We start from the raw sequence: 25473 nt of genomic DNA on the forward strand, positions 1-25473 counted from the left end.
TATTTCCAAATTTACAGGTACCAAGAGTTAGGACTCGAATATATCTTTGTAAGGACACAGTTCAACCCATCATGATAGGTAATCTCTTTTTTCTCTCTGACTACTTTAAATATCTCGTCATTCTTTGGTGCTACAGTTTCACTAAGATCTGTCTATGTGTGGATTTATATTTATTTAATCTACTTATAATTTGTTGTGCTTTCTGAGTGGGAGGCTTTATGTTTAATCAATTCTGGAAGCTCCTCAGGCATGATCTCTTCAAGTATTGCTTCTCTGAACTTCTGGTTAGACATATGTTAAGGTCTTCTTGCTTTATCTTTTATGTCTTTTAACTTCTCTCATTCTCTCTGCTGTATGCAGGGGAATTGCTTCACTTGTTCACCCAGTTCACTAGTTCAGCCTTGTCTGAGTGCACTGTGTCCTATCTATTGTGGTTTAAATTTTTTAATTATTATATTAATTCTAAAGGTTAATTAATTCTAAAGGTTAATTAATAATATTAATTAATTAATAATATTAATTTCAAAGTTATCTGGTTAATTCTTTTTTTATATAAATTTATTTATTTATTTATTTGTTTTTATTTTTGGCTGTGTTGGGTCATCCTTGCTGTGTGTAGGCTTTCTCTAGTTGTGGCGAGCGGGGGCTACTCTTTGTTGCGGTGCACAGGCTTCTCATTGTCGTGGCTTCTCTTGTTGCGGAGCATGGGCTCTAGGTGCATGGGCTTCAGTAGTTGTGGCACGTGGCTCAGTAGTTGTGGCTTGTGGGCTCTTGAGCGCAGGTTCAGTAGTTGTGGCACACGGACTTAGTTGCTCCGTGGCATGTGGGATCTCCTGGGGCCAGGACTCAAACCTGTGTCCCTTGCATTGGCAGACAGATTCCCAACCACTGTGCCACCAGGGAAGCCCTACCTGGTTCATTCTTATAGTTTATTTTATTTTATTTTATTTATTTTAATAACATCTTTATTGGATAATTACTTTACAATGGTGTGTTAGTTTCTGCTTTGTAACAAAGTGAATCAGTTATACACGTACATATCTCCCCATATCCCCTCCCTCTTGCGTCTCCCTCCCACCCTCCCTATCCCACCCCTCTAGGTGGTCACACAGCACCGAGCTGATCTCCCTGTGCTATGCGGCTGCTTCCCACTATCTATCTATTTTACATTTGGTAGTATATATAAGTCCATGCCACTCTCTTAATTCGTCCCAGCTTACCCTTCCCCCTCCCCATGTCCTCAAGTCCATTCTCTACGTCTGCGTCTTTATTCCTGTCCTGCCCCTAGGTTCTTTAGAACCATTAAAAAAAATTTTTTTTTTTAGATTCCATATATATGTGTTAGCATACGGTATTTGTTTTTCTCTTTCTGACTTACTTCACTCTGTATGACCGACTCTAGGTCCATCCACTTCACTACAAATAACTCAATTTCGTTTCTTTTTATGGCTGAGTAATATTCCATTGTATATATGTGCCACATCTTCTTTATCCATTCATCTGTCGATGGACACTTAGGTTTCTTCCATGTCCTGGCTATCGTAAATAGAGCTGCAGTGAACATTGTGGTACATGATTCTGAATTATGGTTTTCTCAGGGTATATGCCCAGTAGTGGGATTGCTGGGTCATATGGTAGTTCTATTTTTAGTTTTTTAAGGAACTTCCATACTGTTCTCCATAGTGGCTGTATCAATTTACATTCCCACCAACAGTGCAAGAAGGGTTCCCTTTTCTCTACACCCTCTCCAGCATTTATTGCTTGTAGATTTTTTGATGATGGCCATTCTGACTGGTGTGAGGTGATACCTCATTGTAGTTTTGATTTGCATTTCTCTAATGATTAGTGATGTTGAGAAATGTCTAAGTCTTCTGCCCATTTTTGGATTGGGTTCTTTGTTTTTTTGATATTGAGCTGCATGAGCTGTTTATTTATTTTGTAGATTAATCCTTTGTCAGCTGCTTCATTTGCAAATATTTTCTCCCATTCTGAGGGTTGTCTTTTTGTCTTGTTTATGTTTTCCTTTGCTGTGCAAAAGCTTTTAAGTTCCATTAGGTCCCATTTGTTTATTTTTGTTTTTATTTCCATTTCTCTAGGAGGTGGGTCAAAAAGGATCTTGCTGTGATTTATGTCATAGAGTGTTCTGCCTATGTTTTCCTCTAAGAGTTTTATAGTGTCTGGCCTTACATTTAGGTCTTTAATCCATTTTGAGTTTATTTTTGTGTATGGTGTTAGGGAGTGTTCTAATTTCATACTTTTACATGTGGCTGTCCAGTTTCTTTATCCTTAACTCATACTTGTGATACTCAATTTAACTTTCAAAAACACTTCATACATATTGCATATTTATATCCAAGAACTCTAATGTTTGTTGTCTTTGGTGGACTGATTGTTTTTGCTGGGTTTTGCTCATGGTGTCTTGTTCCTGATTTATTTGATTGTAAGCCCATGTTTGCTGAAACTTTACCTGTGGAAATTCTTTTGAGGCCTGAGTTGAAGGTGAATTCCTTCCAGAGGGGATTTGTGTTTGCTTCTCTGGGAATTGCCACGGTGAGTCTTTCAAGTTAATTCTCACGCAGGAAGTGTGAATTAACTTTTGTGAGGCCTGAGTGGTTTATGAGTTCTCAGTGGAAGTTTTCTTCCTTTCCATCCAGAGCTAACACTGACACAGGCAAATTTCCTTGCTGACTTTCTTTGCAAAGCAGATTCCTTTCCTGGCCTCCCTTCACTAAGGATATATGTAGTCTTTTAGGATCATGGTTTTATGCAGAAGTGTCTCTTCGGAGATTTGACCCCTGACCATATTCAGATCCTACATTTGTTTTCTGTTTCCTCATTGCTGCTAAAAATAGGGCTTTTTGTCGTTACTCACTGACACTGCCCTTGGACAGCCACTGGCTTTAGTCCTCATTCACCTGTCTGGTTCCAGACCTTCCGTTTGCTCTTGGGGCACTTCAGCATTTGGAAAGGGAATAGATCCTGGTGGCTCAGAGTACAGGCTGTTCTGCCAAACTGCTTGACTTAAACCCCAGCTCTGCCATCGATTAGCTGTTTGACCTTGGACAGGTTTCTGAACCTTCCTGGGCTTCTGTTTTCATATCTGTGAAATGGGGATAAGTTGCAACTTCAGTGTTATGAAGACTTAATCCCTTAATATGTACAAAGCACTTCGTACAGGGGCTGGCCCACATGCATTCAATGTATGTTAAACTATTTTTGGCTTCTGAGGATTTCTGTTTCTTGCTATCTCAGCAATGCATTTTAAAAAAGAATATTTTAACCAGCATTTTCTGTGTAGTGAAAGGAATGTCATGATAACAGGTTTTCCATATTACTGTGATTTTATTATTTTCACACAGCAAAATGGATCTTAAAAAGCAGGTCCCGCATCCCACCCCAACACATTTTTGTAAATGTTCAGGTCACATGTATGTTCACATCTTCCAGCAGAGTATCTAGAAGACCATGGGGGAGCTGAGTATCTGAGTCCATGTGGCTGGTGGGTTTTCAGTTTACTTCTCATGTTCTTTTGTAGGATCGTGTGCACCAGTAGCTTTCTCACTGGTTTTCTGAACTTTAACTCCATGACGTTTGGTTCCACCTTGGCTCGCCGCCTCTCCACGGCCTCCTCGCTCACCAAACCTCCACACTTTGTCCTCACCACTGAGTGGGTTTGGTACTGGAACGATGAATTTGGCTTTTGGCAGGAGTATGGAAGACAAGTAAGTGTCACGGAAAGAGGGTGAGTGTTCCTTCCTGAGGGTCCATGATGGGGGAGCCTTTCCAAACATGGGCACAAGGATTGCTCTGGGGAGCCCTTGACAGAGCCAAAGATCCCCAGGTCCCCTTATGACGCACTTGCTTTGCAGGAATTATGGCAAAATGGGATAATTTAGAGTTCATTTGTATGAGGTTCCATCTTTGAACAATTAGCTATCCGTTCATCAGGACTGAATGACTTTAGTTGTAGTGAGATCACATTTCGTTAAATGGGGTAGAAAGATGCCTCTCTTACTGTTGAGCAGTAACTCCAGAGCAAGTGCCTGTGTGTGCTGGAGTGTTTGTGTAGCTGTGGAATAAAGCTGAAGGCTTTTCAAAGCTAGCTTTCTGCCTTATCTGTAGCAGCAACTTTACAGAAGGTGGGCAAGTATACGAAAATTGACTGATTTCAGCTGTTGATTTGGTATCTGTGTCGAATAATTGCTGCTGTTAATTATTCAAAGATGTTTGTGGATGAATCAGATTAAAGGGAGCCCCCTGGTTACCTGTAGAGGTATAAGTATAGGGAGGTCACCATTTCAATAGTGACACCTTCTCCCAAATGAAAATTGGGATATGTGGTCTAATAGACATTTGTATTCTTCTGGGTTGTAAGATGCTATAGTAGTAAGGCTTTAGTTTCTCCTGCACTTGGGATATCTTTTTCTCTGGGACTCGGTAATGTGAGCTTCATGGGAGCTTTTGCCACTGGTGTGCCCCCCTGCTGAGGGTGGTGCCTGTACCTGGCAGATCCTCAGGAGTTAGACTGGCCAGTTGAAGGACAGAGGTGTTGCTGCCTATGCCCACTGGCCAGTTGGACACGGTCACTCTCAGGAGATGGCTTGTGCCCTCATTCTTCCCCTCCACTTCTGCCAGTGCCGGCCTTCCCGCTTCACTGCTCTGTCCGTCCTCTTCCCAACCCGTCTCCCTCTCTGAGCGTCCTGGGGGTTCCTTCTGTCTTCCCTGGATTTGTCCAGGGAGGCTCTCCAGCATTGCTCTGGGTTTGGTCAGGAGGGGGGGTGCAGAGGCCAAGCCTGGCATTGAGCGGGAGAGATGATGATGAGTGGAGCTCACCCGGAGGCGTCATGGAGGAACACACAGCAGGCAAGAAGCAACTGGCAAATGTGACAGCCGCTCACGTTTTGTTTGGTGATTCGTCCCCCTTCTGGGAGCTGAGTGGGATGATACGGGACCCTGGGTGACTTCAGAAACTGCGTTGTCACAACTTTGGGGACAGGGGTCTTTCTCCTCCAAACAACCGAACTCAGGGTTTTCCCTTTTTCTTTTCTAGGCTGCTACTCCTTTATTGCAGTGTAGCCAGAGTGCATAGTTTAGAACATTGAGTATTTAGAATAGCGAGAATCTCTGGGAATAAACTGTGGGTTTTACCAACATACCACACGCTGGTGCATTCAGATGTGCACATGCGGACTCGGTGACTTTCGGCTGTATGGTCTCATTTTGTACCAACGGCAGGGCCCCTCATAGGGTGACCGGTCCATTCTAGCTCTTCCTTTTCCACACACTTCTGATGTCACCCTATAATTGGATTTCTTTCTTAGTTTTCTGCTAATTGCCAGTTCAAGACAGTTTTCTCTTGATTATCAGAAAAGCTGGGTTCTTTTCTGCCTGAGCTCAGGATATACGCCCAAATTTCAGGTCCAGGTTGCCTCCACCCTGTATTAATTTCCTGGGTCATCATAGCAAAGTACCACAAACTAGGTGGCTTAGAGCAGCAGGGGTTTGTTGTCTCACAGCTCTGGAGGCTGGAAACTGAAATCCAGGTGGCAGCAAGGCCATGTTTTCTCTGAAACCTGTAGGGAATTCTTGCTTGTCTTTTCCTCAGTTCTGGTGGTTTGCTGGTGATCTGTGGTGTTCCTCAGTTGTATTTGCATCACTCTAATCTCTACCTGCTCATCAGTAGCATTCCTCATGTGGCCATCCTCTTATGAGGACATTGGTCATGTTGGTTAAGGGCCCACCTACTCCAGTATGATCTCATCTTAAATAATTACATCTGCAATGACCCTATTTCCAAATAAGGTCACATTCCGAGGTACTGGGGGTTAAGACTTCAACATGTCTTTTTGGGGGTTACAGTTTAATCCATAACCTAATCTTGTGTATAAATGTGTTACTCTTTTTTGGCCCACTGAGTTTTCCCACGTTGAACCTGCCGTCCCTGAGGTGGTGGGCTCCACGACGCATTACCCCAACCTGTATCCGGGCTGGATTATTCTCAACAGTCTTCTTGTGTCGATTTACCTTTTGCCTTTTCCCCTCTCCTGTGATCTCCTTTGGTTTGATCTAAAAGCTCTACAATTGCCCTCACCCTTTTGTACCCAAACAATCCATCTATCTCTGCTTGAAAGGGAAGACTTCCATTTATTCCTCCACTTGCCAGAATCTTACTTCTGTTCATCTGGTCACCATTCATGGAACGCCTGCAGGAGGTGGGACCCGGTTCAGCACAGCCGTCACCAGCCATAGCCACTGGCAAAGGGCCCAGGTGCCAAATCCTGTGGCATTGCCAGTCTCCACCCAGCTTGTTGCCCACTCCCTCCTTCCTTTCCTTTCTTTCTTTAATTAGATTAAATTAATTATTCAGTTACTTATTGTTTTCTAATATTACATGAGTTTCATGTGTGCAACGATGTATCTTGACTTCTACATACACTGCAGCGTGCTCACCACCAAAGGTTTATTTTCCATCTGTCACCGGTTGGCCTTCTTTACCCATTTCACCCTCTCCTCACCTCCCCTTTGTTTCCCCTTTGGTAACACCAGTCTGTCTGTGTATCTGTGTGCTTGCTTTTGTTTTGTTTGATTTGTTTATTTAAAATTTTAAAAGTTCTTATTTATTTTATTGAAAAAATGTTTCATATGTCACATTTGAGCCTCACTCTCCTTTTTTGCTCCTCCTCTGTCTCCTTCATGGGCTTCTTTTTTCTACTTTTCTTTGTGAATGTTGGCGTTTCCCGGGGTCTAGCCTGAACCCCAGCTCTTCTGACATTGGTGGCCACCTTGAGTGATGTCTGCATCTCTGTCTGTAGACCAGATTCCTCTCCAAACTTCAGACTTGTATGCCCAGGTATCTGCCTCTATTTCTGCGGCACCTTTGCTTTTTGTTCCAGGCACTGTGCTAAGGGCTCTCTGTGCCTTATTTTAATCATTTTTCCAGGTCTTTGAGGATGGGATGGTCCTATTGTATAATGACATGAGTATGATTTAAATTCTGTTGTTATTCCTGTCATAGAATTGAGATCATTGAGGTTCAGAGAGGTTCCAATAACGTGCTGAGGTTATAGAGGAAGCAGATTCGAGAGCCAGAATTCAAACTCAAGTCCATTCCAAAATCTTTGATATCATGTAGGTAATGGGAAAGAGGATGAGGGATCAAAATGGATAATTGAAAAAATAGAGCTCTCCAAGAGACCAGAAAAAGACAACAGCAAGGAGAACTGAACTCTGATTAAAGGGTGGTGGGAACAAGGGACAGAGGAGGTAGCGTCGCTCAGGCCCTCAGTGAAGCAGCATTTGAGAATTCACCATTGATGTTTCACCTTCCTTTGAAGGGTTGTATCATCCGTCATGAGTAATTGAATGCCCTCTCTCTCATCGCTCCCATGCATTGTCCGGGTTAGCGGGGTCCTCGTGTATGGGCTTCTGTTTCCTGAGCAGCTTTCAGGAGGTAGTTGCGTCGGCTCCTTTCCTGTGCCTCCCTCTCCTGCCACCGCACCGTGCCCGGCTCCTCTCCTCTGCCTCCCCCAGGACACAAACAACCACCGTGGGCACATTTGTGGGTGGTGCAGACGGCCCCCAGCGTCTGTCTTCTTCTTGCCTTCACCTCGTATCTGGCTTTGCCTTCACAGGGCGTGGAGCACCCCGTGACCAGCGTCAGCAACAGCGATGTGGAGAAGGCCTACCTGGCGTACTGTGCCGCAGGGTCTGACCCCCAGGCTGCCACTCTGAAGTTCCAGGCAGGAAAGCACACATACGAATTAGACTTCAAAGGTACTTCCTGGAGTTCCCTGGTGGCCTAGTGGTTAGGATTCCGAGCTTTCACTGCTGTGGCCTGGGTTCAATCCCTGGTTGGGGAACTGAGATCCCGCAAGCTGCTTGATCTGGCCAAAAGAAAAAAGATACTTCCTGACCCTCTGCACTCACCCAGCAGGACCTGGTCATCTGCTGGCTTTGCCTTTTCCATTTTAACCCTGGAGAAAGTCCACACACACATTGAGAGCCAGGAAAGAGAAGGATGGGGTGGTCCCTGCTCCTGAAGCGCTGCCAGACTGGAAGGGGGCATAGAGGCCCGCCAGAGGGATGGGTGGGGAGCTGCCTGCGGGGTGATAGGAGGGGACAGGAGCCCTCCTTGTGGAGGACAAGCAGCATCAGCCTGTGGGCAGTGGCGGTTGTCCTGTAGGCCATGGGCGTCCCTGTGTCCAGGTTGCTGACACGTGTCATAGTGGTTCTGCTGTGCAGCTCTGCTTTCTGTAGACACCTTCAGCATAGATGGCCGGCCGGCTAAACACGTGGTAGGCACACACTTCAACTAAAAGTTGTTGGGAAGCAGATTTTCAGATGCTCTGCTCGTGGTATCCTGAGTCTGGGCCTTGGCTTGTTCTGGTTGCCTTGACAGACAGGCAGATAGACAGAAACAGACCAAACGCCCTTTGGTCAGGCCTTCCAGTGGCTTATTTGTGACTTTTTTTTTTTTTTTAAGTTTCAGGTTTTTTGTGGCTTCTCTCAAGCCATTTTCACAGAGATTTATCAGTCCATCCCTGTTCAGTTCAGTTTTGCCTTTAAATTCACATTTTAAACTCTGAATCCCTCTGAGTTTTCATCATTTTTCAAGAAAATTAAGTGGGCCTTCCTTTAAGCATAGTTTATTATTTTCTTTATTTTTGTGGACCTTCTGTTTGGAGGGCAGCAAAGTGTTTTTGGTGAATTATCCTAAATCCACTCTGTCTGCTTGCTTTTAGCCAGTTGGTTTTGCTTGTGGTTTGTAGCACTTGTGGTTTTACTTAAAGTAGAATTGCTGCCCTCTCAATGTGCCTGTACGGAGAGCCTAGAAGTTTCTTCTACGCTACAGCGAGAACTGCTTACAGTCTGCAGTGTCAGCTGGGCAACACAAGTCATACGTGAGGTGGTTTGCAATCCACAGTCTGATAAACTCAAGTGCATTAAAGGGGATGGTGAGAAATATGTGAAATAATAAGTCAGGACAGGCCTGAAGAACAAGTCTATACACCTAGTACCCATCTGACTGCTGCTGACCATAGTTTGAAGTATTTCTTTAAAGTATCTGGACTATATCAAAACAGATCAAACAGAAATGTCAGATGTAGCCTTTATCATTCTCAACATAGGCAGCAGCCCCAGGGGACAGAACAGTTAAGATGAGGGTGGGGAAGAGCACACACATTGAGTTCACTGCAGACTGCAAGAAAAAGCATGTTTGCTGCAGACTCACTCAAGCTCACTTGGGTGGACACAATTCTTTTGTTTGTTGGTTGGTACATAACAGTAGCCACAGAAGTACTTTGAGGTGAGTTAACTTCTCCCTTCATAACCTGACTGCTAGGTAGAGTGAAAGCAAGTCTCAGACCGCAACCTGCCACTCACATTTATTAACTAAATATTTATGAGGAAGCAGGGACGTTTAAGAAACACGCACAACTGACTCATTCTGTAGGATCAGGGAAGACTTGGCTCTGCCTTTTAGACTCCTGTCGTGAAACAGTCGCTCAAGGCAAATGCCAAGACTCCAGAGGCAGAATTCTGACGTCTGTTAGCTGGTATCAGTTGGGCAGAATCCCCAAGATCAGGGCTTGTTTAGGGACTTCGCCTAGTGTATCCTCTTTGAGGGCAAATTAGGGAGAAGGCCTCATATTTACCCTGTCTAGGGGACGGTGGGGAATGGGTCTCACATATATTTATCCAGTTCACTTATCTTGAATACCTTTTCATTTCACCAGTAAAAGCTCATTTCGGGTTCATTGCAGTGTTAGTCAACAAAAAGCCCGTTTAAGCTAATTAGCAGAGTATTGGTGGGAGGTTGAGTGATGGGTAACTGAAGGGGTTGTGGTAGCCATCTGTGGATTATATGGGCTCCCGATTAGAATGTGGGGACCCCCCAGGAGTGCCCATCGTGATGACCATGTGGGCTGTGGCATAAGGGACACAGTGTCGCCTAGGTGATCACTGGGTGTATGCTGAAATGCAGTAGGGTGAGTTAGTTTTTCAAGTGAAAGAAAATTGTTTGTACTCTACTGCAGAAAATAAGACTTGACAGAGTTCTCCTGGTGGGTCGGGACATGTAGTCTAACTTAGAGGTATTGTGATTTTTCAACATGAACGATAGTTCCCTTGTCCCCCCACTGCTGCCCTCAGGAGGAATCTGAGAATCTTGGGCATGGGGCAAGGATTTCATTTATTAAAGACAGTCCAGTTTTTAAAAAGTTGAGAAGTATTTCTGTAGGGTAAGTTTAGTCAAAGTAAGAAAAAAAACTCATAAGAGTAAAATTATTATATTAACTCTAAATTCCACTGGCTCAAGATGGGGTAGATCGGTCTCAGGCTGGGCTGAAGCTTTTTTATATCCAAGCTGGGAAAAATTGCTGAGCAAAATAATAGTTTAAACAAGATTGGAAGGAACAATTTAAAAGCACTCATGTATAATTGATATGTCAATTACTAATCATTCATCTAGTCATTAAACCCAGTCTCCTACAGGTACCTGTTTTCTTTTTGAATATTTGAAATGTGTAAAATTGCCTTATTTTTTTAACAGACTGATTGTGAGCTTTACATTTGGATTAGCTTTCCAACCCATTTAATTTGTGTTTATAAAACATTGCTATCCCATATGTGTATATGTGTGTGTGTGTTTGTTTTTCCCAGACTTCGTTCAGAAAAACCTGGTCTATGGCACAGTTAGAAACGTTTGCCGGAGACCCAAATTCGTATCTCCCCAGGATGTGAAGCTGAAGCAAACCTGGTAGGTGGCATTTGGGGAACTTGTGTGTGTATCAGTTGTTGTGTGCTCTGCTGCAGGTACAGAATCTACTCAGACTAGCTACAGCATTAAGAGGGTTAGCTGGCTTGCAGACTTATGCCCTGGCACTCTCTGTCTCTGTTTCCTGTACCTGGCCCTCCTCTGAGTGTATTTGTACTTTCCTTCACTTAATACCAAAGTGCTGCTGTTCATTTGAGTGATCTGTAAGAAGGTTGAGGCTTCATGAAACAGAAAAATCAGTGTATATTTACCACATTCAAATGAAAACATAGTAGCATATATTATAAAGCTATAAAATACAACATAAATTTATAAAAAGTAAATGTTTGGTGTATAATCATTTTAATGATGATGCAGATGCAGTTAACAAAGCATTAAATGATAAGCCAAACACAACATAAAATAAAGGAAAAAGACACCAGAAAAATCACTTAATTAGATGTTTTATCTTTAAGTTTGCCAGTGATGTTACTGAGACATCAGGTATTCTTGTGCAGATCTTTCCAGAAGCCAAAAAGTTCTTTCTTAGTTTAGACTAACTTAGAGAATGGTGAGGAAATAGTAATAATCTAACTCCTGATATTTTCTGTTTCCATCTTCAAGTGATTATATCTTTTGTTTTATAACTTGCAGGAAATCTTTTTAAACAGCCCTTGGGGTTTTTCTGTTCATTTGTGTGTATGTTTGTTAGTCAGGTTTTTTCCTCTGGTAGCAAACTGTGGTTTTTGTTTCTAACAAAGGGTTTTAAGTTCCTCTTTTTCCTCCAGTTGTGTCATGTATGAATGGCAATTCCAGTGTAGAGTCACCTGTAGCAGTTTGACTACTGACATGCGTATTCTACTAGTTGGAAAGGCTTTGAAACAAGAGAAAGGATTATCCTTGTGGGTAGAGGCTTTGTGACATGTAACTATAGGGCTGCTTGTTGTGATCTGCTAGCCACTCTAGACTTGAAGCCAGCTCATCAGCTGGTCTTTTCAAGTGAATAATTGAGTCACAGACCTGAATTTTTGTAAATGTTGAAATACACCAAAAATTACACCAATAAAACCCCATTATTTTAGTACTTGGATATCATGGAATACCAAAAACAGGTGCTGCAGGCACTAATTGGCCAACTTCATCCCCAGGGTGGGATCCCTTATGTCACAGGCTGCCAGAAGCCACAAGGGTAGTGCCTGGCCTTCTGTGCATTTAGGAGCAGGCAGGGCCCTCCTGCAGCTGATGGGCAAATCTGTGAACTTTGCAAACTGATCAGACCCCTCTGAATCAGTAGTTTTAGACTTGAGGCAAGCGTGCTAGGATTGGAGCTGGGGGAGGGGTCAGTTCTCTCCAATCCCCACGGCCACTTACTGGGGGAGGGTGGCCTGGATGGTGAGAGATACCATGGTGCCCATTAGTCTGGGTGTGTGACAGCAAGCCGGGACTGTAGCCAGAGCTGTAGCCAGCGCTGCTGTTAGCGGACTGCACCTTCCATCAGCCGGAGAAATCTGGCTCGTTTCTGTTTCACAGAGAACTTACAGTGTTTCTGTTTCTTCTTTTAAGATTTCACAGATGGACTTCAGTGGTTGTGTTTGTGGAGCATGGCAGGGTCATTTAAAGAAGCTAGAGGGAAAAGGTATTATCAATCCAAGCAAATAGAGTACCTGTGAGTCTAACAAAGTAGCCTCCTGGGGTTTCCGCTCCCTGTTTCCTTCGAAGCCAAGTGTGCCTTCCTTCCTCCCTTTCTTATTAAAATTTATTTTTGGCTATGTGTAAAACATGATTTAAAAGTCAAAACTATATGAAAAGGTACACTCAGCAGTCAGTATTCTCACTGTTATCTCCACACTGTTCCTATGATGGGCAAACATTTTCATCAGTTTCTGGTTTATCTTTCTGTGTTTATTTTTGCAAAAATGAGCAAATGCATATACATAAAAGTATCTTATTTTCTTTTCTTGCATAAAAGGTAACATTCTATATATACTATTCTGTACCTTTTGTTTTTCGCTTAAAAATAGATCATTACTAGATTTGTTGTGATCATTTCACAGTATATACAAATATTGAAAAAAAAATTACTCCCTTTCAGTTCATTGAAGTCTTCTAAATTCTGTTTCTGTCTTCACAGTTCTCCATCATTTGCATACCATAGTTTAATCTGTCCCCTTTCGAGGGATGTTTTGCCCTTTTTCAGTGTTTTGCTGTTACAAGTATGATACCACAAAGGATGTCTGGTGTATATGCTATTTCATATTTGTGGAGGTGGGTCCTCAGGTTAGAGTCCTAGAAGGTAAATGCAAGTTCCTCTTTGTGGGGTGGAACCGTTAATGCACTCACCCCAGAATGTGTGAGGTGCCTGCTTCCCTCCCCCTTGCCAACAGAGGGAGTCATCAAGCTCTTGGATTTTCGCTGTTCTCATAGGTGGGAAAGGGTGTTTCAGTGTATTTAATGTACTTTCTCTTATAAATGAGGTTTAATATTTTTTCCTACATGTAAGGGCCATTTGCCTTTCTTTTTCAGTGGACTGTTTGTCGTTTTGTCCATTCTTCTCTCAACATTTTGGTATTTTTCTTAAACATTAAGAGTCTTCTATCTAATGGGGAGATCAGCCCTCGGTTTGTTATATAAATTGCAGTGTGTTTTCTTCGTTTGTTGTTTGCCTTTTGGCTTTGTCTATGAAGTATTTTACCATGCAGAAATATTTATTATTTAGTTAGTTAAATTTTGTTTCAGTCTCTCCTGTGAATTGCTTCTGGATTTAGTTTTGGTTAACTATGAGTCATCCTACTTCTGGACGTCATGTTTTAGTCTCTCCCTATCCAGAGCCTACCCTAGATGCAGTTTAGAAAAACTTACCTGTCTCCTTTCTGAGACTGGATCTCTTTTGTTGTCACTCTACTTAGTTGTCAGGGGACCATGGCAGACACCACATGTCAGAAATAAGAGTGGTTATTTTGGTTAAATTCAGAGTAAGATACGAGGGATTCAGGATCTCCCTGCTATGTCACACACATTGGTGCAGTGAAGTGCGTCGTGCTTCCCTCTAACTTGTGTGACAGTAGCTGGTGGTCATGACTCCAGCAAGCAAGTCTGCTTGGGCCTCTGTGACCACCTGGGACTCTTGTGTGGGTCACTTGTAGTTATTTTCTCTTGAAACATTGAAGATATCCCTCCACTGTGCTTTGGTTTCCATTGCTGCTTTTGAGAAATCAGCTGTTGGTCTAACTGATGCTTTCTTCCAGAATCACTTTTTTTCTCCTTCTGGCTGCTTTTAAGATTTTCTGTTTGTCTTTGTATTATGCACTCTCACTGTGATGTGTCTGGGTATGTGTTTTTATTTGTCCTGTTTGAGATCCTTTCTGCTTCTTAAGTCTGTAGGTTGGTTTGTCTCATTAGTTCTATTTGAAAATTGCCTCCATGCTGTTCTAGCTACTCTCTTTTTGGAGATTCAGTTTGGCTCTGACCAGGTTCAGGCCTTTTCACTCTGCTCTCCATGTCTTGGCTTCTTCCCTGCCTTGTTTGTCTCCTTCCTGCTCTGCGCCACATTCTGAATAATTTCACTGCCCCTACCTTTCAGCTCGCTCACCCTCTCTTTAGGTCATCTCATCTGCTAGTAAGCCTGTCCATTGAACTTCTTCTTCAGGGATTGTATTTTCATTTCTACAAGTTCTGTTTGTTTTTCTTCTTTTCAGACCCTCCAGGTCTTTTTAACAGTTTTCTGTTCCTTGCATATGATTTTTTTAAATAGATATTTATTGGAATATAATTGCTTCACAATACTGTGTTAGTTTCTGTTGTACGATGAAGTGAATCAGTCATAATGCATACATATGTCCCCATAGCCCCTCCCTATTGAGGCTCCCTCCCACCCTCCCTATCCCATGTCCCTAGGTCATCGCGAAGCACCGAGCTGCTCTCCCTGTGCTGTGCTGCTGCTTCCCACTAGCTAATATTTTACATTCGGTAGTGTACGTATATTGATGCTACTTTCACTTCACCCCAGCTTCCCCCTCCTCCCCCATGTCCTCAAGTCCATTCTCTATGTCTACGTCTTTATTCCTGCCCTGCCACTAGATTCATCAGTACCATTCTTTTTTTTTTTTTTAGATTCCATATATATGTGTTAACATACAGTATTTGTTTTTCTTTTTCTGACTTACTTCACCTTGCATATGTTTTAAAGTTTGTCTTTTATTTCTTTAAACATAGAAAGAATAGTTGTTTTATAATCTGCCTGGTAATTTCAGCATCTTCAGTCTTCATGGGTCTGTTTCTGGTTGATTCTTGCTTGTGGGACCTTTTCTTTAGTTATTTTTAAACTGTGCCATTTTCCTAGGAAAGTTATTTGTGGGAGTTCTTTGAGGTTTAGGATGAAGGTATACGTCTCATGCCAGCAGAAACAGAAGGTAAATCTGTTGTAGGAAGAACAGCATTCTGAAACTGAATAGGAATGATTTGGAGTTAGAGTTTCACAGTCCTTATTTCTAAATCCTTTGGGCCATCTGTTTTTTAGAAATGGGTTTTTATTTCATTTTTAGAAAGAGCATGTGCTGCTTTGTATTATGTGACATATGCAATTAAACATGCTAATATTTTTTGCAGTAAAAATATGCATAGTCACTTTAAGAAGGAAATATATATAGACCACAAGTAGCCTCTTAGCAGTTCAAGTCAAATTTCTACTGCCAAATGAATTTTGACATCAATTTTATGTTTTAAAAACTGTTTTATTTGCCAATTATACGTCATTGAGGCTGTTTTTTTAAATTAATTTGTTTTTTATTGGAGTATAGTTGATTTACAAGGTTGTGTTAGTTTCATTGAGGCTGTTGGGTTTTTAAAATTTTTTTATCATTGTGTTCTGAATTCACAGCATTTTTAATTTATTTTTTATTTAATTTATTTTTGGCTGCATTGGGTCTTCGCTGTGCGCAGGCTTTCTCTAGTTGTGGCAAGCAGGACTACTCTTTGTTGAGGTGCACAGGCTTCTCATTGTTCTGGCTTCTCTTGTCGTGGAGCACGGGCTCTAGGCACACAGGCGTCAGTAGTTGTGGCATGCAGGCTCAGTAGTTGTGGTGCGCGGGCTTCAGTAGTTGTGGCTCTTGGGCTCTAGAATGCAGGCTCAGTAGTTGTGGCGCACGGGCTTAGTTGCTCTGCGGCATGTGCGATCTTTCCGGACCAGGGCTCGAACCCATGTCCCCTGCATTGGCAGGCGGATTCTTAACCACTGTGTCACCAGGGAAGTCCCATTGAGGCTGTTTTAATGAAAGTTTCAGGGCTCTTTGAATTTCAGAATCATGGATGAGGGTTTGGGTGTGCTGCTTCAGTCATATGCTCAGTCCCTTATGTGTTGGAGTTGGGATGCAGGTGAGAAATGGATCCCTCTTGCCTGATTGGTTTTGGGTTTGGTTTTGGTTTTGACCACATCGGCAAAGATGGAAGTGCTGTTACGTTGTGGAGAGTGTGGTTATGTGCTTCCTCGCCTCCTCCCTGCTTTTACAGAACCATATGCTGACGCTCAAGACTGATGGCCTCGGCTGCTGGAGGCACCTCTGGGAAACCTACTTATGTCTAAGAACAAACTAAGTGTTTCTCTTTACATTTTGTAACAGCGTCAATTCCCAAGGCCTAAAGAGTATCCCTGAGCATTGGGACCACTTGGCCCTGTCGGACACCGGCTTTAAGGTATGAGACTGGCACTGCCCCAGGCTGGGGAGGAGGTGTCCTTAGACACAGGTGAGTGTGAGTGGACCACGCTGTGTCCTCCGCCTCTGAGAGGTGCGTGCGAGGTTTGGTTTCTTTCAGATCTTGGAGATTTTACGGCTAGATGACTACCCAGGAGGTGGCCATGGCTCGAGGGGAGAGGATGTATGGTGGAGGGAGGATGACGAACTGGAAATTTTCTAGGAAGGGCATAAATAAGGAGCTTAAGAGCTGCTTAGCTAATAAAAGTTTTACTAAGCAAGGAAAGGGAAAGAAGCCAGCAGAAGGTGTGGTGTGATGAGGACCATCTAGAAGGGGAGTTGCTGTTGGGAGGTGCTAGGAACTTACTAGAAGATGAGAGAAGGACAGTCTATTCAGCGAGTTGCAGTGGGTGCCACGCTGAGTTGAGTAGAGAGCTTAGGCCGGTGTCCGATGACGCCCCATGTACATGGAGCACCCTGACTGGCCTCTGACCTGGCAAGCACTGTGCAGACTGGTTTTTCCAACATGTGCCTGGGAGTCGCACAAACACACCCAGACACCAGCAGCCCTGGCAGGACGTGTGGAGGGCTGGGCAACTTTCAGACACAGTACTCGGCCATCAGGGGACCAGGCGACTGTATTTCAGGGATCAAGGAAGGTGTCACCGGGTCCACACCTAATGATGGCTGGCGCTTACACCGGCAGAGGGTGGGGAAGGACACGCCAGTTGATGGGAACTGGCTGGGGAAGGAACCCAAGTCAGGACACGGAGTGTCTCGGGTGGAGGGCGTGCATAGGCGGGGGCTGGGGGACAGGAGATGGAGGTCAGGGCCGAGCTGTGGAGTGTCCTGGTCAGGGGGCCGAGCCGCGGGCCATGCTAGGTGCGGGAGTCCTTGCCAGGCTCCATGCTGGGAGGGCAGGGCTTGAGGGAGAGGGTTTGGTGGCATCTAGTGAGATGGGAGCAAGGAAACCAAAGTCAGATTTTGGGTTGCAGAGACCCATGGATGTTTACACAGAGTCCTGACCATTTAGGGTCTTTGCGGGGTGAGGTGGTTATTATACAGCTGCACTCGGTGGGGGAGGACGGTGATCCCGGGTCAGGCTGTCACTGGGCCAAGCCCCGTGGAACCAGGAACAGGGAGGCTGCTTGGGGTCCAGGCTGCAAGGGCAGGGATTTGTGGCTTGTCACTCTGTGAGACAGTTGGGGGCTCTGAGTCAGGGGCCCCTCTGGGCTCATCAGGAGTGTTGCTTCCCAGAGCCAGACGCTAAGGGAAGGGCGGGCTCAGCTGGGAGGGCGGGGCGCCCGCGGGTCTTGCTGAGCTCCTGGGCTGCTGTGTGCTGTCTGCCGGCCTGGCCTCTCGCTCAGTGCTCGCTGTGTGTGGGGCTCACGCAGCATTGCTGCCTGTGGCAGGGTTTGCCCCCTCTCTGCCAGATGTGTGTGTGCCACATCTGTTGGCACCAGCTCCGTGGTCTTGTCGACTCTGTAGTCGGCCCTGTGTGGGGTCAGAAGAAGAGCAGCGGTGTGCTGGGGGCAGCCAGGGTGGTACTCACATAGCATTGCCTGCCTGTCCTTTAGGCTGGCTTCACAGTGGAGAGGAGAGAAGTGACCACAAATAGCGTGCATCCGGAGCCTGCAGAGACTGCCCCTTGAAGTAAAGGGGAGCGTGGTAGACGCCGTCTGGGTTTGCCTGTGGTTCTGGCATTTCATGAGCAGCCTTGGGAAGAGATGTATATTCTACACTTTGATGATAACAGAGTAAAAATATTTGCCCCTTACAGAGGATCACCCTCCCTTCGTCCTCAGAGGAGTTTCGAAAGATCTGGAAACTCTTCACCCATACGATGCCTCTCTATTACGTTCAGAAGATTGAGCGGGTCCAGAATGTGGCCCTTTGGGAAGTCTACCAGTGGTGCGTTGGGGGCTCGCTCTTGGTGGGCTGGTGCCTCTGTCCCCTCAGCCAGCTGCTTACCAGACATGCCCCAGGCTGCAGGGACAATCCGAGAAAGCAGCTTCTGTTTGTCCAGTGCTGCTGGGATCAGGAGCTGTTTCCCTCTCCTGTCCACCTCCTCATCCGTACAAGCTCAGTGCTGGCATGTTCTTCCAGGGAGATGGGAGGCTGCGGCTTCCCTAGAGACAGAGCTGGCTCCTGCACTAGTGCCCTCGGCCTCCCTGAAGACCAACAGGGGACGGGTCTGAATAAGCCACCCACACCCTGGGGAGTGTAAAGCTGCTGTCCTGGCAGCCAGAGAGCAGGGGCCTCCTTCTTGTGCCTGAGGACTGGCATGTTCTCAGGCACTTGTTTGTGTGGGGAGGAGCCCACATCAGGTCACCGCAGTGGGCCTGGGCTCCTGCTGACCTTCCCCACAAGAGGTTGGAGCAGTGTAATCTGAACTCTGGTTCCAGTGATGAGATCAAGGTAACTTACAGGAGAGGGAGAAGGAGGCCCTCCCTCCCACCCCCAGCCAGCATCTTCCAGCTCCCCTGGCTAAGCTCCAGGCGGAAGCAGGGTGGTGGGAAGAAGCACACTTGCCTTCCAAGGGCTGGTCTGTCTGCTTTGGGGGTTCATGGAGCAATGCAGGCCTGGAGCCCTGGAGGGAAGGCTTCCCTCTGCTTTCACCCAGGCCCTGCTCTCGCCTTTTCTGGCCCCTGGCCCATGGCTGGAGTCTCATGGACCTGTGGCTTCTGGCCTCATGACACATCTAATTAAATGTGTTTCTTGGGCCGGGTGGCCTGTGTTTGGTGGCAGGCATTCTCTGCCGCCAGCACGTTCACTCCCGTGATTCTAGGCAGAAGGAGCAGATGCAGAAGAGAAATGGCGGGAAGACAGTGGATGAGAGGCAGCTGTTCCATGGCACCAGCACCGGTTTCGTTGACGCCATCTGCCAGCAGAACTTTGACTGGCGGGTCAGTGGTCTTCATGGTACTTCCTACGGCAAGGGTAAGTGCGAGGCGGCCTCTGCTGGCAGAACCCTCTTTGCCTTGCTGTCCAGGGCTCGGAAACCACTTTAAAGCAAATTGATGGAGGGCGTGTGGGGAACCAGCATGAGCTGAACCAGCGGTTCAGACTCAGCACTGGCCAGGATGTGGGATGCCCAGCTGGCGGCACCTTACTGTCATCCCCCTGTGTGCAGCCCTAGGCCTGACCCAGGGTTTGAGCAGGGGTGGCCCTGCTTAGGCTGTGGTTTGGCTTCACTGGGAAATGGGTCTGCATCCCTGTGGGACCCTTCCCAGCCCTGAGTCAGGTCCCCACCTGCCTGTGCTGTTTCCTTAGAGTAGAAATCTGAATGCTCAGATACGCTCATGTAAATATGTCATTCTTACTATAATGTGAGTTCCCCGTTTTCCTGTCTCTTAGTTATTTTTAAACTTTGTTGAAAATAATTTCAAACTCACAGGAAAGGTGCAAGAATAATATTAAAAAAAGAAACCTCCCATGGAAATTTTACCTAGTTCATCAGCTTTAACACTTCACATTGGCTTTATCACCCCTTCCCTTATTTCTGAACCATTTGGGAGTAGGCGGCATACATCATACCCCTTCACCCCGTAACACTTCCTAAGAACAAGAACATTCTCTTCTGTAACCACGACACGGTTACTAGATGCAGAGAGTCTCGTAGTGGTGTGATCTGCAGTCAGCATCCCCTCTGCCGAGTCCATCCGTTAGCTTCCGTCCTGCATGCTGACGGCTGCGGGGTCCAGGTGCACAAGAGCCAGTGGTGGGCTGTGAACCTGAATATGTAGGCGCAGCTTCCAGCTCAGGCCCCCATTCGACAGGGCTCATGAATCTGTACATTGGGCTGCCGGTGTCTGCGCCGTGTTCCTTGTGTGGGGAACCACGGAACGTTCCACACCAGCCCTGGGAGGACGGGCCCGACAGCCCCGTTTTATGGCTCAGGAAACGGAGGTTCTGGGCGGGGGATGGGGGCTCAGTAATGAGGTGTCCAGAGACCTTTAGGATTTGAGTGACAGATCTTAACTTGAAAGGAGTTTTCTGTCTCAGAGTTTGGTGACCCCTCTGATGCTCCTTACAAAGGAAAAGCTGGAAAGACAGGAGCTGAGGGAGGGCAGAGGCCACTGACCTCACCCGGGTCGCAGGACACTGGCGTGCCTCTTCCGGCCGCGGGCTGTCCCCCGGTGCCCAGCCCAACCCTGGTGTCCTTGCAGGGAGCTACTTTGCCCGGGACGCCGCGTATTCCCACCACTACAGCAAAACTGACACCAAGTCCCACACGATGTTCCTGGCTCGGGTGCTCGTGGGCGAATTCGTCCGAGGCAACGCCAGCTTCGTCCGTCCCCCGGCGAAGGAGGGCCAGGGCGACGTCTTGTACGACAGCTGCGTGAACCGTGTGTCTGACCCCTCCATCTTCGTGGTCTTCGAGAAGCACCAGGCCTACCCGGAGTACGTCATCCAGTACACCGACTCCCCCGGGCCCACTGCCGCCACCACCAGCCAGTTCACCTTTGCGTCCTTCTTCGGTGTTCGGCAGTGAGCACCCCGATGGTTTTATGCCTTTCTGGCTGATCTTACTTGAAATAGCTATTAGGGAAAGTTGTTTTTTTTAAACAAAAAATTTTTAATGAGCTGTTCATTTAACATTGACTTCGTGATGAAGTTACGTTCTTAATCTCTGGCTGATAATATTTTCACTTTTAAGTCACTTTTGGACTAGCCAGTAGTGATTGTAGGTGAACCCATTATTGCTTTTTACTCAGGTGTTAAAGTTTTGTTTTTTACTCTTTGTTGACTTTGCTGCAGATTGGCCCCAGGCACAGAGTTTCCAGACACTGTTTTATCGATTGGTTTTAATTTTCAAGAGTTTCTGTCTCTTCAGTGGTTTGGTTTTTCAGGGTCTTGGTGGCACCTGGTTTTGTTTTTGTCCGAATGACACAGCAGCCGTGGTGCAGGAAATCCTGGGTTGTGGGCCGGTGAGGCACAGTCATTGTGTCCATTGCTGTGTCTCTAATCTAGGCGGCTCTTCCGCTGCTTCTCCTGGGCTTCCAGCCTTGAAATTGGCCCATATATCATGTTGTTAGGACCATGGCTACTGTGTGGTGTCACTGAGTCCCTGTCGGTCTCCCTTAGTCCTAGCAGCCGTCACCATCACCCAGGAAGTGCACTCACCCTGGCAGGTGCCTCTGCACCGAGCACCCTGTGAATAAGAGTTTTATGTCCCCATGAGATCTGAATACCTGTGCTGCAGCGTCACGTCACAGCAGAGTCTGGGAATAAAAGAATATTTATCTGACATGGGTGATGGCTGCAGCTCATTCTTCAGTGTCTGTTTGTTGAGCACCTGCTGTGTACAGGCACTTTTCTGGGGGTCGGGATATAACAGCCCCCGTTACTGGCCTCGGGGAGGCTGTGTGTAGATTTATCTTGCGGCCAATGAAGCTGAAGGTTCATGGCCCCTCATTTGCTGGGACCCTTTCCACAGCCTGAGGAGGGACCCCTGCTGTATGGCTGCATGATCATACATTTCGGTTAAATTTGCAAGTTACATATTTGTTTTTTTTCTTTCCCTGAACTCAGCTTTCAAGCCCCACAAAACCCAGATCCACTATTGCGCACTGTTGTGGACACGGAGCAGGTGGTGTGTTCTTGTGTCCTCCACACACAGTGGTTGGTAGGGGTCTCTGCTGGGCGGTGGAGGGGCCGGCAGGATGGCTCCGCCTCATAAGGCCATCTGCCTCCTCCTGGATGGCTGGTCCCATTGGCCTCAGGTTCAGTCCTCAGCAAGGTGTCCTCTCCTCACCTGCACCCTTCCTTCCCGTTCCCCAGCCTCCTGATACAGTGTGTCCAGTCTCCACACGATGCCTCTGCCTGTAGTTCTCAGATCCAAGGCAGCTGGGAGCTGGGTAGTGGGAAGCAGCAAGAGTGGTCCGTCTGGGAGTGTGGGCGAGGAGCGTGGCAAGGGGAAACCTGGGGCGGGAGATGATGAAACGCTCCAGGGAAGTCGGGTGCACTGTGAAGACTGCCGAGGGCTCTGCACTTGCTGACCTTTGAGAAAGCACACTGGCAAATACCTGGACTGGACATTTGAGAAAGGGATGGGGTACATGTAGCTCAGTTGTGGGTGGGAGCATGGGGCAGCTGTTCCTGTGGGCACTGGAGGGGGTGGGCATTGTGATGGGAAGAAGTCAAAAAGACCTCTCAGAATTTTCATGCAGAGGTAGTAGGATCCAGAGCAAACGTGTGTGTGTGTGTGTGTGTGTGTGTGTGTGTGTGAGAGAGAGAGAGAGAGAGAGAGAGAGAGAGAGAGAGAGAGTGTGTGTGAGATTGACAACAGAGTCGTGAGGCTGGCCTCTTTTATATTCTGAGAGGGGAGTCTCCAGGGGAGCGCTCTGGGGAAGCGTGGCGTGCTGGACGCAGGGAGGGCAAACAGCAGAAGCAGCTGCTCGCAGCCGTGGGTACGGGAGACCCCTTCTCCCAGCTCTCCTGCAACAGCCTGCACTTCGTAAAGGTGGCTCAGCCTGGGTAGCCCAGCCTTGCTTGCGGGTCCCTGCTCTGTTATTTATACAACATCAGCCCCTTTGCACTGTTCGGATGTTAAGTAGAGGAGGGCGCTGTGACCTGGGTCAGCAGCCTTGTTTTACAGGTGAGGAAACAGAGGCACAGAGGTGGCAAGAGCAGCAGCCATGATCACAGGCTGCTGGTGGCAGATCCGGGATTCAGTTTGCAAGTTCTTTGTTGCATTTGAGCTTCTCAGGAACACAATAATTACTTTTACTAAAATTCACCTCTGTATTTTGATTATTTGATCAAAATTAAGATAGGATGTTCTTTAAAAGAAAACGTACACTTCAGCCTCTATCACTTTTCTGCACATTAAACTTATAAAGTTAGTAGTAGCCTACCTAGGAAAATCGAGGCATGATAAAGCATTTGAACCACGCTTGAGGTTGAGCTTCTGACGAATGTTATTCTCTAAGTTAAATGAACCAGACGCTGAAAAGGCCCCCGAGCTGGGGCCATCAGGACCACTCACCTGAGCGTCCATGTGTCCCCTGCCCTATCGATTCCTTCCATCCTGAGGCCAGAACTTCTTTAAAAATCCAAGTACTCAATCATTTTGTCAAAACTACGTTTTCACTCATTTATCAGCAATCGCTGATTCAGAGAGGTGGATCCGTTGCTCAAACACTATTGGCAAAGTCAAAACTAAGTGCAACAAACATTTATTAAGCATTTAGGAAATGTTACGTAAGTGGCCTCTTTTATACTCATATGCCAGGCACGCTTTCAGTTGCTTCGGTGATGTCTTTCCAAAAATCTGAATTTCCACATGAGGGTTTTCTTTGAATTAGGGGCTGGTCATGACTTCGTCAGCGGGAGACGATCCTGATGTAGACGCCATTTTTTGGACCTAGGGCAGATTTGGATTCTAGCTGCAGCGGTACCTAAAATAGAGGAAATTAAGATATTTGTCATAGTTAATCCTACCGACAGGAAAACTTCCTCAGAACGGGCCGTGAAGCAGGGTTATGGGAATTCGGCTGAGGGCTGAGGGCCGGCAGGCTGGGAGTGAGCAAAGCAGTTCCCCAGGGGGACCTTGAGAAGCAGCAGAGCTGTGTCTTGGGCCGGGTGTTGGACGGCGGCTCACCACCTTTCCCCTGTTAATAAAATACCGCAGGGGAGAGGTCCCACATTTATCCTTCTAATAAGCCTGCCTAAAGTGGGAGCAGCTCACTTTGGAAATGAAGAAATGGAGGTTCAGAGAGGACAAGCGACCTGCCCAAGGGCACATGACTGGAAAGTGGTGAGCAAAGCCTCAGACCTTCCTCATCTCCCCTCGTCTCTCACCCTGGGGCCCAGCCAGTAACTGAGTAGATCACTCCCCAGGGGCTTGGGGAGAGCTCCCTGCTGAAGGCCCACTGCCATTCAGAAGGCTTTCCTTATGTCCAGCTTAGGCAGACCGATGGAGGACTTGGAAGAAAAGCCACAGAATTACTCAAGAAGCAGGGCCTTGAGCTGCGTGTAAAAGGACTGTTCAGTGGCTACCATGAAACCTTTAAAGGAAAGAAGGGTCACGAGGCCCTAGTGCTGGGGCCGGGTGGGCTTTCAGATGTCTTTGAGAGTTCAGATGGGAGACCAGTTATATGCTCAAGAAACAAGACGATCTAGACCTGCCCTATCTCGTGCGGTAGCCACTAGTACATGTGGCTGCTCGATGCTTGAAGTGGGGTTAATGCAAATGGGGGCAGAATTTTTGATTTGATTTGATTTATTATTAACATATAAATAGCTGCACGTGGCTAGTGGCTACAGTATCAGACAGTTATAGGCACACTTGGACTTCAAAAAGAAAGTAGAGGTCTGTTGTGGCTGGCAAAGTCAGGGAGGGCTTCCTGGAGGAACTGGTGCCTGGGGTGGGGCTAGGAATAGGAGACGCCCTGTGAGCAGGGCTTCTCAGGGACCACTTCGGGATTTGAGGGAACACCAAAGGACTTGGAGGATGGGATTAGACTGGGGGTGGGGAAGGGGCAGGGATGGCATTCCAGAAGGAGCAACAGACTGAGCAGGCAGGGAGGAGTGGGTGGGAGGCTCTTGGAGTGGGAAGTTGGGGTGGGGAAGGCAAAGTGAGCTCAGAGTTCTCCCTGGACCCAGCAGGCTTGGGACTCAGGGCTGGATCTTGAGCTGGGGGAGTGCCAGGCATAAGCAGTGTTCTGGGACATTGGTCTGGCTGCTGTATTGTATGTCAAGATCAAGGGTAAATGAGACAAACCCCCAGAGAAAGTCCTGTACCCATGGAATGCCTAAGGCAGGCAGGGGCCTGCTCTCCTCTGCTCCTTCATCTTGATTTGGCTCTCTGCTCCCAATTTGCCCCTCCCTCCCTCCAGCCTTAACCATCAGACCTTTATGGACATCATCACATACAGTTCCTCAGCCTTTTGTATTTCAACCCAGCTCATTATTCCTCCCCAGCCAGCAGCTCGCCCCAGTCTCCCTGTTTGTCAGAGGCAATGCCACTCTGAATCTAGATGTTGTTACCATCTGTCATCGTGCCCTTATTATCTGTCCCCTTAC

The 25473-nt window shown here is 46.6% G+C and overlaps 2 protein-coding genes across 2 annotated transcripts in view; one reads left to right on the forward strand and one right to left on the reverse strand.

The window, feature by feature from the left end:
* The window catches only part of PARP12 (poly(ADP-ribose) polymerase family member 12), a 48206-nt gene that overhangs the window by 22461 nt on the left and 272 nt on the right, over nt 1-25473 (forward strand). The window contains exons 6-12 of the mRNA XM_082662136.1: nt 3536-3722; nt 7632-7773; nt 10663-10759; nt 16372-16444; nt 18224-18354; nt 19232-19383; nt 20613-20934. Of these exons, the coding sequence (XP_082518262.1) occupies nt 3536-3722; nt 7632-7773; nt 10663-10759; nt 16372-16444; nt 18224-18354; nt 19232-19383; nt 20613-20934 (1104 nt within the window). The remainder of the gene's footprint in view (nt 1-3535; nt 3723-7631; nt 7774-10662; nt 10760-16371; nt 16445-18223; nt 18355-19231; nt 19384-20612; nt 20935-25473) is intronic.
* Nucleotides 23624-25473, reverse strand: part of TBXAS1 (thromboxane A synthase 1) — a 151073-nt gene continuing 149223 nt past the window's right edge. Inside the window, exon 13 of the mRNA XM_082662137.1 lies at nt 23624-23846. Within this exon, the coding sequence (XP_082518263.1) occupies nt 23772-23846 (75 nt within the window). The 3' untranslated portion in view covers nt 23624-23771. The remainder of the gene's footprint in view (nt 23847-25473) is intronic.

The sequence above is a fragment of the Grampus griseus genome (genome assembly GCF_964374135.1).
Source record: "Grampus griseus genome assembly, chromosome: 9".
Taxonomy (NCBI): domain Eukaryota; kingdom Metazoa; phylum Chordata; class Mammalia; order Artiodactyla; family Delphinidae; genus Grampus; species Grampus griseus.